The sequence below is a fragment of the Rhinopithecus roxellana genome, chromosome 6 (assembly GCF_007565055.1).
Source record: "Rhinopithecus roxellana isolate Shanxi Qingling chromosome 6, ASM756505v1, whole genome shotgun sequence".
In the NCBI taxonomy this organism is placed as follows: Eukaryota; Metazoa; Chordata; class Mammalia; order Primates; family Cercopithecidae; genus Rhinopithecus; species Rhinopithecus roxellana.
Genome location: NC_044554.1, coordinates 155306600 through 155319145, shown reverse-complemented (window position 1 = coordinate 155319145; position 12546 = coordinate 155306600). Strand labels below are relative to the sequence as shown.

The 12546-nt window shown below is 42.7% G+C and overlaps 1 protein-coding gene across 2 annotated transcripts in view; it reads left to right on the top strand.

Moving 5' to 3' along the window:
* Window positions 1-12546, top strand: part of CRCP (CGRP receptor component) — a 44996-nt gene that overhangs the window by 20574 nt on the left and 11876 nt on the right. The window contains exons 3-4 of one of the 2 annotated variants that reach the window (XM_030932787.1): window positions 1621-1719; window positions 4512-4606. In XM_030932787.1, the coding sequence (XP_030788647.1) occupies window positions 1621-1719; window positions 4512-4606 (194 nt within the window). The remainder of the gene's footprint in view (window positions 1-1620; window positions 1720-4511; window positions 4607-12546) is intronic. The other variant, XM_030932788.1, reaches the window with a different exon arrangement.

Here is a 12546-nt window from a genome sequence, read left to right as displayed (position 1 = left end):
CGGATCTCAGCTCACTGCAAGCTCCGCCTCCTGGGTCCATGCCATTCTCCTGCCTTAGCCTCCGGAGTAGCTGGGACTACAGGCGCCCGCCACCTCGCCCAGCTAGTTTTTTGTATTTTTTTAGTAGAGACGGGGTTTCACCATGTTAGCCAGGATAGTCTCGATCTCCTGACCTCGTGATCCACCCGTCTTGGCCTCCCAAAGTGCTGGGATTACAGGCTTGAGCCACCGCGCCCGGCCAAGACCCCCGTCTCTTAAAAAAAAAAAAAATAGCTGGGCGTGGTAGCAAACACCTACTATGGTCCTAGCTACTTGGAAGACAGAGGGGAGGTTCCTTTGAGCCCTGGAGTTTGAGGTTACAGTGATCACCACTGTACTCCAGCCTCGGAGACAGCCTTTGAGACCCTGTCCCCAAAAAAAGCTCCCAGAGTTGAAGACAGCAAAAAGAAAGAAAGAAACCTCCCCCTTGTGCCCCCCACCCCGCCCCACAAATTAGAAGGTAGTAGAATAAACACAGCTGGCCGTATTCTTTCCTCCCTAAAGGCTCAATCGTAAATGGTTGCAGCTTAGAACAGGAAGGAAATGGTTGAATGGTCATTGGCCAAGCCTTTGGCTTTCAGGAGCCTCCTTGTCCAGGTTGGACTTTGGGTGTTTTATCCGTTGGGGAAACATTGCATTCACTGATCTCATGTCACTATTTCTGAAAGGAACAGCAGATGAAAGGGGTTCCATTGTATCTAGTAATGGTGTGTGAGCCTGCATTTTCTTCACTTCTCTAAAACAGGAATGAGATTGAGATTCCCCCCTGCCCCCAGCACTAATGCATGTATGTTTTATCCTTGTGGGGAAAGTTTGCTTCTAAAGATCCATAGCATTTTTTCCTTTCTTTTTTTGGGGGGGTAAACTCTGTCTTATCACTTGCCTCAAAATTTTTATTTTTCAGAAAGAAATCATTATATTAGATTTTTATACTAGAGAAGCAGAATTCTTTTTTTTTTTTTTCCAGATGGAGTCTTGTTCTGTCACCCAGGCTGGAGTGCAGTGGCACCATCCAGGCTCACTGCAACCTCTGTCTCCTGGGTTCAAGTGATTCTCCTGCCTCAGCCTCCCGAGTAGCTGGGATTACAAGCACGTGCCACCACATTCGGCTAATTTTTTGTATTTTTAGTAGAGACAGGGTTTCACTGTGTTAGCCAGGATGGTCTTGATCTCCTGACCTCGTGAACTGCCTGTCTTGGCCTCCCAAAGTGCTGGGATTACAGGCATGAGCCACCGTGCCTGGCCACATAATTCTTTTTTAACAAAATATTTGTTTTAAGAAAATCTGCTTTCAAATAGTATATATTTGAGATCAGAGGAGATTAGTGATGTATATACTGATAGGAAATATTTGAAATATTTTAAATAAATTAATTTGGATTATTTGGCTTATATAAGAGCATTTTTTTAAAATGTCATATGCCTCTAGGACTCATTTGCTCAAATACAAGAGTTGGAAGCTGGGTGATAGGCAGGTGAAAGGAAGTACTACACTTCCTGTTTATCCTTCCAAACCACTGACCTTGGATAGATATATTTCTCAAATTTATTCATAAACATCTTTTTTGTATCTCCTCCTAGGTGTTTCAGTTACTAACTGATCTGAAAGAACAGCGTAAAGAAAGTGGAAAGAATAAACACAGCTCTGGACAACAGAACTTGAACACTATCACCTATGAAGTAAGCCTGGGCTTCTGGCAGACCTACCTAAAGTACCATTGAGGGAGGGGGGTTTATTCTCCCAGTGACTGGCTGCCGAAATCAAGATCGCCTTTTATATGATCTGAATAGTTTTACTCTAACTTGATTTTGTTTGTTTGTTTGTTTTTTGAGACAGAGTCTTGCTGTGTTGCCCAGGCTGGAGTACAGTGGCGCGATCTCCACTCACTGTAAGCTCCACTTCCCGGGTTCACACCATTCTCCTGCCTCAGCCTCCCGAGTAGCTGGGATTACAGGCATGCAGCACCTTGCCCAGCTAATTTTGTATTTTTAGTAGAGACGGGGTTTCTCCATTTTGGTCAGGCTGGTATCAAACTCCTGACCTCAGGTGATCCGCCCACCTCGGGCTCCCAAAATGCTGGGATTACAGGCATGAGCCACCGCACCCAGCCATTTTTCTCTTACATAAAAGTTGTAGAGACAGTGCTGGGAGTTTTCATGTACCTTTCCCATCGTTTTCTCTGATGTTAACATCTTACATAACCATGGTACAGTGATCAAAACCAAGAAATTAACAGTGGTACATACTATTAAATAAACTAAGCTAAAATTTTATTTGAATACCTTGTTTTCCCATTGCTGTCTTCTGGGTTCCAGGATTCAATTCAGGATACCATTTTGTATTTAGTTAACGTGTCTCCATAATGTCATTCGATCTGTATCCTTACTCTTCCTTTGTCTTCCCTGACCTTGACACTTCTAAAGGGCTTGTCAAGTATTTTGTAGAATGTCCCTTGATTCGTGATTGTCTGATGTTTTCTTTCTTTTTTTTTTTTTTTTTTTTTGAGACGGAGTCTTGCTCTGTCACCCGGCCTGGAGTGCAGTGGCCAGATCTCAGCTCACTGCAAGCTCCGCCTCCCGGGTTCACGCCATTCTCCTGCCTCAGCCTCCCGAGTAGCTGGGACTACAGGCGCCCGCCACCTCACCCGGCTAGTTTTTTGTACTTTTTAGTAGAGATGGGGTTTCACCGTGTTAGCCAGGATGGTCTCGATCTCCTGATCTCGTGACCCGCCCGTCTCAGCCTCCCAAAGTGCTGGGATTACAGGCTTGAGCCACCGCGCCCGGCCTGATGTTTTCTTATGATTACACAGAACCTATGGCTTTTGAGGAAGAGTACCACAGAGGTGATCTCCCTTTCTTGTGTCATGATTTCTTGGGGTACATGATGTCGATGTTTCTTATGGCTAATGTTGTTAACTTTGGTCATTTGGTTAAGATGGTATCTGCCCGGTTTCTCCACTGTAAAGCTACTGTTTCTTCATTTCCATATTATGTTAGAAAGGATTCACCAAGTTCAGCCCATATTCAAGGGGAAGGGGGAGATTAAGCTCCACCTCTTGAAGGGAGGGATGTCAAAGAATTTGTGGATGTATGTTAAAACCACCACAGTAATTAAAAAATACTTCGTGGGCGATGCTTTGAGGCTAGGAAAATAGCCTACCCTTCCTTAAGCTTTTAACCATCAATTTTAGCATTCATTGGTGGATCTTTCCTGCAGTAGTTATGACTATGGTACAATTGCCTGAGAGTGATTTATAATTTTTTTCATTCTTTCTATGCTTATTAGATACAATTTTTTTTTTATTTTAAGAGGCAAGATTTTACTGTGTTGTTCAGGCTGGTCTCAAACTCCTGGGCTCAAGTGATCTTCCCGCCTTGCCCTCCCATAGTGCTGGGATTACAGGTGTGCACCACTATACCCAGCTCATATGAGTTAGAATTCTTCCGTAAGAAAAAGTTGTCTCTTCTGGCTGGGCACAGTGGCTCATGCCTGTAATCTCAGCACTTTGGGAGGCCTAGGCGGGCAGATCACAAGGTCAGGAGATTGAGACCATCCTGGTTAACAGGGTGAAACCCCGTCTCTACTAAAAATACAAAAAAATTAGCCAGGCGTGGTGGCAGGTGCCTGTAGTCCCAGCTACTGGGGAGGCTGAGGCAGGAGAATGGCGTCAACCCGGGAGGTGGAGCTTGCAGTGAGCGGAGATCACACCACTGTACTCCAGCCTGGGCAACAGAGCGAGACTCTGAGACTCTGTCTCAAAAAAAAAAAAGTAAAAGTTGTATCTTTCTACCCATTATTTTATTCACTCATATATATCCATGTAGACTCATGGCAATTTATTTTATTCTTTGGGTTCCCCCTCTTTAAAAAAATTGTTTAAAATATGATAGCACAATTGTCAGATTGAGTTTTTTTTTTTGAAATCAGAAAAAATTTTCTTTTAAAATTTCATTAATTATTCTTCCTGTTCTAGCTACTGATTTTCTCTTTCAGGAATTCCAATTACATGAAGATTGGTTCTCCTGAATGCCTCTTTGTTTTATATAGGATTTTCTTTTCTTTTCTTTCCTTTTTTTTTTGAGACAGAGTCTCAGACTCTGTCGCCCAGGCTGGAGTGCTGTGGGGCAATCTCAGCTCACTGCAACCTCTGCCTTCCGGGTTCAAGTGTTTCTCCTGCCTCAGCCTCCCTAGTAGCTGGGATTACAGGCATGCACCACCACACCCAGCTAATTTTTTGTATTTTTGGTAGAGATGGGGTTTCACCATGGTGGCCAGGCTGGTCTCGAACTTCTGACTTCAGGTGATTTGGCCACCTCGGCCTCCCAAAGTGCTGGGATTACAGGTGTGAGCCACCATGCCCAGCCTCTACAGGATTTTTAAAAACAAAATTTTAGAATTTTAATTGCAGCCATTTCCTTTGTTTTTTTCTCATTCAGGGTTGTCTTATGCTTGGCTTTTTCTTTTTTTCCAGACGTTAAAATACATATCAAAAACACCATGCAGGCACCAGAGTCCTGAGATTGTCAGAGAATTTCTCACAGCAATGAAAAGCCACAAGTTGACCAAGTAAGTAAATCTCTTTTTTTTTTGAGATGGAGTCTCACTCTGCCACCCAGGCTGGAGTGCTGTGGCCGGATCTCAGCTCACTGCAAGCTCCGCCTCCCAGGTTTACGCCATTCTCCTGCCTCAGCCTCCCGAGTAGCTGGGACTACAGGCAACCGCCACCTCGCCCGGCTAATTTTTTGTATTTTTTAGTAGAGACAGGGTTTCACCATGTTAGCCAGGATGGTCTCAATCTCCTGACCTTGTAATCCGCCCATCTCGGCCTCCCAAAGTGCTGAGATTACAGGCTTGAGCCACCGCGCCCGGCCGTAAATCTCTTAAGTAGGAAGAGAGTGACACATGGTGAAATGATGGCTGAGGAAAGCCATTCGAAGCTATGGTGTATTGATACTCAGCTGGGTTTGGATTTAAAGGAGGATTATAGTATTGTAGATGAAACAACTGAAAGTTAGACATAGGGACTAGAGTAAGGAACAAATCTTTTTTCTTTTTTTTTTTAATCAATGAAGAAAGTTCATTTCTCCTAGTGATACTGTATTAGTGTGCCTGCTTATTCGGCAAAATTAGCAGAGATTAATTTACAGAAAAGACGGGTGAGGGGAAATGGAAATGCCTCATGGAAAAGAAGGCAAATTTAGGTCATGAGTAGAGATCTCAATCAAATGGGCCAAAATACAGTTTATTTATATCTGCTAACTCCCAACTGCTAGCATCTGACCACAGCATGACAAGATTGGAATTGGGGAACCTGGGCTCTAGTCCAGTTTCTGCCCCTTACTAGCACCATGACCTTGGAAAAGGTATTTGACCTCTCTGAGTTTCATTATCCTCACCACTGAGATAAGGATCATCTGCTAAACTCACAAGGCTGGGGCAAGGGTGAAGGGTGGTGTCTTCATGGAAACAATATGTGTAGATGTCCTTTTTGGACTCCAGAAGCCATAAATGATGCAACCTTATTTATTAATCATTACTGTGAACAGGGCCAAACATTTCTATATTATTAACACTGCCTCTACCCTAACGATTCAATTCAGATAAACTTTACAGAGCACTTTACTCCAAGAGCTGAGGATCAGGGCCACTTGGTTCTTACCTACACAGTGCCTCCAAGCCAAAATTGGTAAGAACCAATAGTTCTACTCTTAAAGCAGGACCCCTCTAGCCTTCCATTATCTGGATGAAAATGAGCTTACTAATTTAGAAACACAAGTGAGTGTATTCTAGGCTAATGAAATTAATTCTTCTCTAATTATTGAGAACATTAAATGTCACGAGCTGATCTCAAAATGTTAGTAAAATAAGTTAAATTGTTTTGAAAGGAAGGAAATGTGATAATGTGGTAGAAATTGGGAAAAAACAAGACAGAATTGAAATATTATATTAATCAAGTACTAACTCTGGTTTGACTGAGTAAATGCAGGAGAAGACCTTCCTTCCTTATTTATTTATTTATTTATTTATTTATTTATTTATTTATTTTTATTAACTTGAAGTTCTAGGGTACATGTGCACAGCGTGCAGGTTTGTTACATATGTGTACATGTGCCATGAGGAACAAATCTTAATGGGGTGTAAAAATCTTTTCTTGGCCAGGTGCGGTGGCTCATGCCTGTAATCCCAGCACTTTGGGAGGCCGAGGTGGGCGGATCACCTGAGGTCGGGAGTTCGAGACCAGCCTGACCAGCATGGAGAAACCCCATCTCTACTAAAAATACAAAATTAGCTGGGCGTGGTGGCACATGCCTGTAATCCAAGCTACTAGGAAGGCTGAGGCAGGAGAATTTCTTGAACCTGGGAGGCGGAGGTTGCTGTGAGCCAGTGAGCTGGCGGTGAGCCAAGATCACGCCATTGCACTCCAGCTTGGGCAACAAGAGCAAAATTCCGTCTCAAAAAAAAAATAAATGAATAATCTTTTCTTGGAGTCCCAGTTTGTATGACCTATCGCATTACCCCTACTCCCCGAATTCAGACCAAATTGAATAAAAAGTAGGATTTACATGTTAAAGTATTTTTTATAAAGTTGATCAGTGAAGTCCTTTGATGTTTGTGTTTGCTTGAGGCAAAAGTGGCTTGATCGTATTCTGGGAGTTCTTGTAGTGTCCAGTTCTTTTTCTTTGTCTGGAATGAGTTCAATCTATTAAAATCGAAAACATCATAGACCAAGGGTTTACATGAGAAGAAAACTAGCCCAGTTTTTTTTGTTTTGTTTTGTCTGTTTTTTTGAGATGGAGTTTCGCTCTTGTGAGTTCATGCTGGAGTGCAATGGCGCGATCTCAGCTCACCGCAACCTCCACCTTCAGGTTCAAGTGATTCCTCCTGCCTCAGCCTCCACAGTAGCTGGGATTACAGGCATGCGCCACCACTCTTGGCTAATTTTGTATTTTTAGTGGAGACGTGGTTTCTCCATGTTGGTCAGACTTTTCTCAAACTCCCAACCTCAGATGATCCGTCCACCTCAACCTCTCAAAGTGCTGGGATTACAGGCATGAGCCACCGTGCCTGGCCAATTTTGTGTTTTTATTTTTTTTAATTTTTTTTTTTTTTTTTTTTTTTTTTGAGATAGAGTCTCGCTGTCACCCAGGCTGGAGTGCTGTGGCGCAATCTTGGCTCACTGCAAGCTCTGCCTCCTGGGTTCACGCCATTCTCCTGCCCCAGCCTCCCGAGTAGCTGGGACCACAGGTGCCCACCACCAAGCCTGGCTAATTTTTTGAATTTTTAGTAGAGACAGAGTTTCACCATGTTAGCCAGGATGGTCTCGATCTCCTGACCTTGTGATCCGCCCGCCTTGGCCTCCCAAAGTGCTGGGGTTACAGACGTGAGCCACCGCCCCTGGGCCCAATTTTGTATTTTTAGTAGAGATGGGATTTCACTGTATTGGCCAGGCTGGTCTTGAACTCCTGACCTCAGGTGATCCTCCTGCTTCAGCCACCCAAAGTGCTAGCATTTCAGGCGTAAACTACCGTGCCTGGCCTATGTATACGTTTTTGAATTGACTTGTTGATATCTGGAACAAATCCTGCTGAGATTCTGATTGGGATTGTGTTACATCTATAGGTCAGTTTTGGGGAAGAATTGACATTTTGACAATATTAATAATTTAAGATCGGCCAGGCGCAGTGTCTCACGCCTGTAATCCCAGCACTTTGGGAGGCCAAGGCAGGTGGATCACAAGGTCAAGAGATCGAGACCATCCTGGCCAACATGGTGAAACCCTGTCTCTACTAAAAATACGAAAACTTAGCCAGGAGTGGTGGCGGGGGCGCCTGTAGTCCCAGCTACCCTGGCGTCTGAGGCAGGAGAATCACTTGAACCCGAGAGATGGAGGTTGCAGTGAGCTGAGATCGCACCACTGCACTCCAGCCTGGTGACACAGCGAGACTCTGTCTCAAAAAAAACAAAAAAACAAAAAAAACTCATAATAATAATTTATGATCAAAGGTTTAAAAAACAACCCACCATGAACCTTCTAGTCCCTGAAAACAGTGTAGCATACAGGTTCTGCACAAATTTTTTTAGATTTATACCTATTTCATAATTTTGCATGCTATTATTAATGGTGTTCATTTCCAGTTGTTGATTGCTAATATAGAAATACAGCTGACTTTGTATTGATCTTATGCCCTCAAGCCTTGAAAAATCCACTTATTAGTTCCAGGAACTTTTTTAGTACATTCTTTAGGATTTTCTATGCAGACAGTCACTGGTGTTTGCAAACAGAGTTTTACTTCTTTCTCATCTGTATGCCTTTTCCTTCTTTTTCTTATTTCATTGCCCCAGCTCGGGCCTCCAGGACAATGTTGAGTAGGAGTGGTGAGAGCAGACATCCTCAGCTTGTCCCTGATATTAAGGGAATACAGTCCGGCCTTCACCATTAAGTATGATGCTAGTTTAGGTTTTCCATGGATGTCTTTTACCAGGTTTAGGAAATTCAGATTGCTGAGACTGGATGTTGAATGTTGTCACTTGCTTTTTCTATATCTATAAAGCTGAAAAGATTTGTAGCCTTTTGGCTGTATCTTTTTGTTTATTTTTTAGTAGTTACTGTAGGGATCCCTACTGGGTTACTAGTAGGGTTAATAATATGCATGCCTGACCATTTATAGTCCAGAGTTAATGTTTTACCAGTTAGTGTACATAGGTCTCTTTACCTTCTTTTTGTGTTATGGTTATATTTGTAACATATAAATTACATACATTGGAACATATAATCTACATACTATTAGTGGTATTTTAACATTTACTTTTTTTTTACTTTATTATTATTATTATACTTTAAGTTCTAGGGTACATTTACTTTCTATATTCTTACATAGTTTAAAGAACTTAAGAGAACAAAAATGTCTTTTATGTCTATCCAAAATGTCATCATTTCTTTTGCTTTCTATTCCTGAAGTGCCCTGTGTCCTTTTTATCATTTACTTTACCAGGAAGAACTTCCTTTTGCACTTTTCTGAGAACAGGTCTGCTGGCTACAAACTCTCTTATTTGTAAGAGAGTTTAGCTGAGAATGTCATTATTTTCTTTCATTCCTGAAGGATTATTTCCCTGGATCTTTTCCTTCAGAACTTTAAAGATGTCATTTCAGTGACTTCTGGCTGTCACAGGTTTTGATTAGAAATCTGTGATCAGGCTAGATGCAGTGGATCACGCCTGTAATCTCAACACTTTGGGAGGTTCAGATAGGAAGATGACTTGAGGCCAGGAGTTTGAGACCATCCTGGGCATCATTGTGAGACTCCATCTCTATATTTTGAAAAATAATTAATTAAAAAATTTTTTAAATCTGCTATCACCCTAACTCTAATGTGTCATTTTCCTCTGGCTGCTTTTAAGATTTTTTTTTAATCCCCTCTGTACTCTCACTGCTTCACTTCACTAGCCTAAAAAAATTTTTTAGGCCGGGTGTGGTGTCTCACGCCTGTAATCCCAGCACTTTGGGAGGCCGAGGCAGGCTGATCACAAGGTCAGGAGATTGAGACCATCCTGGTTAACACGGTGAAACCCCGTCTCTACTAAAAAAATACAAAAAAAGAAATCAGCCGGGTGTGGTGCTGGGTGCCTCTAGTCCCAGCTACTTGGGAAGCTGAAGCAGGAGAATGGTGTGAACCCGGGAGGCGGAGCTTGCAGTGAGCTGAGATCACGCCACTGCACTCCATCCAGCCTGGGTGACAGAGCGAGACTCCATCTCAAAAAAAAATTAAATTAAATTAAATTAAAAATTAAATTAAATTTAAAGAAGATTCTTTAAGTCTTTGGTCTTCAATAATTTGATAATGATATGTTTCAACTTTTTTTCCCCAGTTTCTTTGCTGAGCTTCTTGATTGTGTAGATTTATGTTTCTTACTACATTTGTGAAGTTTTCACCTATTTTTGAAATATTTTTTCTGTCCCAATCTCTTTCTCCTCCTTTTCTTCAACTCCCAAAAACACACCTGGTAAACCTCTGATACTGCTGTACAGATCTTTGAGGCTCTGTTCCTTTTTTAAAAAAAATTGTAGTTCAAATGGAATAATTTCTCTTTTTTTTCCTGTCTCTTTTTTTAATAGAGACAGGGTTTCACTCTGTTGCCCAAGCTGCACTTCATCAGGCTCACTGCAGCCTCAAAGTCTAATGAGATAATTTCTCTTGATCTGTTTGCATACACACAGATTGTTCTGGCATCTTCCGTTATCAAGCCTACCAGTGAATTTTTCATTTCGGGTATTTTTCAGTTCTAAAGTTTCCATTTGGTTATTTGTTATAACTCTGCTCTTTTCTGAGAACTTGTATTATTCCATTCATTTCAGGAATGTTTACCTTTTCCCCCAGTTGTTATAATAATTAGAATCTTGATAATTTTAACATCTGGGTCATCATGGGCTTGGCACATGTTGATTATCTTTTCCCTGGAGAATGAGTCGTATTTTCCTGGTCTGGGTAATTGTAGATTGTATCCTGGGCATTTGAGTATTATATTGTTTAGACTCTGGGTCCTGTTAAACTCTGGTTTGTGTTTTAGGAGGCTGTCTATCCCATTAGGTTCAGACTTCAAGTCAGTCTTGCCTTCTGGGGCAAGGATTTCAGTGTTATTTGGTTTTTAAACTGTTGCCCTGCCACTCTGGGTCTTTGCATATGGGACTGGACTGGTGGTGTAACTCACTCCCTTTTCATTCGGGGTCTTTGCTGTTCTAGGTCTGTTCCATGCTTGCTGTTTTGGTGCTGTTCTGCACATAAATAGCTCAGGTGAATCTAGAATTTGTGTTGATTGATACTCAAATTTGGAGGAGTCCCCTTCTCTAGCTCTCCTCTCTGGAACTTCCCTACTCTGGCCCACATGATACCCCTTTTTGGGTCCTCTAGTCACAAGTTCCGATTGTCTCTCAAAGGTTTGCCTGCCGGCTTGTGTATGGTTGTTACTAGAGCTGTCCTTGGAGCAGAGCAGGGAAAGTAGAAAAGGGAAAAGGAAAAAGGATTCTTGGGCACTGTGGACAGCGAGGGCTTCCCGGCTATGCCTGCTGCTGGTCCCCGCCTGGGGGGCTGCCCTTGAGTTGTGAGCTCCTCCTGGGTCTCTCAGTCTCCTGGCCAGAAAGATTGGATTTCTCCTGGAGTTGGAGCTGCCTGTGGGGCCACCACAGCTTCACCAGGATTGAGGCCCTGAGACAAAAGAGGGGAAAAAGCCCCAAGAGACTCACATCCATCCTCCACTCCAGATGGTTCTCAGGTTTTGTTTCCCTCCCAGACCACCTGCTTTTGTTTGCTTTTCAGAGTCCTCAGGTATTTCTGTGCTTTTTGTCTGGGGATTCTTTTTTTTTTTTTTTTTTTGAGACGGAGTCTCGCTCTTGTCACCCAGGCTGGATACAGTGCAGTGGCACAGTCTCGGCTCACTGCAACTGCCGCCTCCCAGGTTCAAGCGATTCTCCTGTCTTGGCCTCCTGAGTAGCTGGGATTACAGGTACATGCCACCACGCCCGGCTAACTTTTGTATTTTTAGTAGAGACGAGGTTTCTCCATGTTGGCCAGGCTAGTCTCTAACTCCTGACCTCAGGTGATCTGCCACCTCAGCCTCCCAAAGTGCTGCGATTACAGGCATGAGTCGCTGCACCCAGCTGTCTGGAAGTTTTTCATTGTCATCTGTGGAGAGAGAAAAGCTTTCGTGGGCTTCCTTCATCTTCTCCCATAGCAGAAGTGCTAACAGTTGATTTTTAAGGCCTCTTTTCAGCTCTTTGTCTGGGCTGATGTATTGCTTCCTAAGCCCAACATCTTTTCTACTATAAGTATGGACAAATACTGTTCAAAAAACCTACAAATACATAGACATTGTCTTGCAAGCCGATTCATGATTGGCCGTGATCTATATAAATTTAAAGCAGACTGTAGAATTCAAGAAGGATTAATTTTAATTCCCTTTTTTCCATTAGTGATCCTAAAATCGAGGATTTTAAAAAATCTTTTTAAAAGACTTTCTAAACCTTTTAACTTCAACCCTTTGATTAATTGCTTGGTTCCATGACTCTGCCAAGAGCAAACGCTACAGGTGGTGTCCAACAGCCAGTAGAGGGAGCAGCAGGCTTCTTCACGGTGGCTGGGCGTGGCTCCTCCTCTGGGAACTTGCAGCTCTTGTTATATTTGTGAGCATAACACATCCAGTTATACTCTTGTAGTTATTTTTAAATGTACAATTAAATTATTGTTGACTGTAGTCACCCTGTTGGACTATCAAATACTGGATCTTATTCATTCATTCTTTCATAGTCATTAACCATGTGCACTTCCCCCTACCTCGCCCACCCCACTGCACGTCCCCACCTCTGGTCTGCTACTCTCTGGTCCTTCTCCTCTCTCTGTCTCCAGAAAGCACGGACTTCTTGGTTACAGCCTGTAGTGGTAGCTGAGATTTTGAGGCCTGGGTGAGGACGTCAGTAGGAGGGTCAGAAGATGAAAGTCAGCACCATGAGAGTG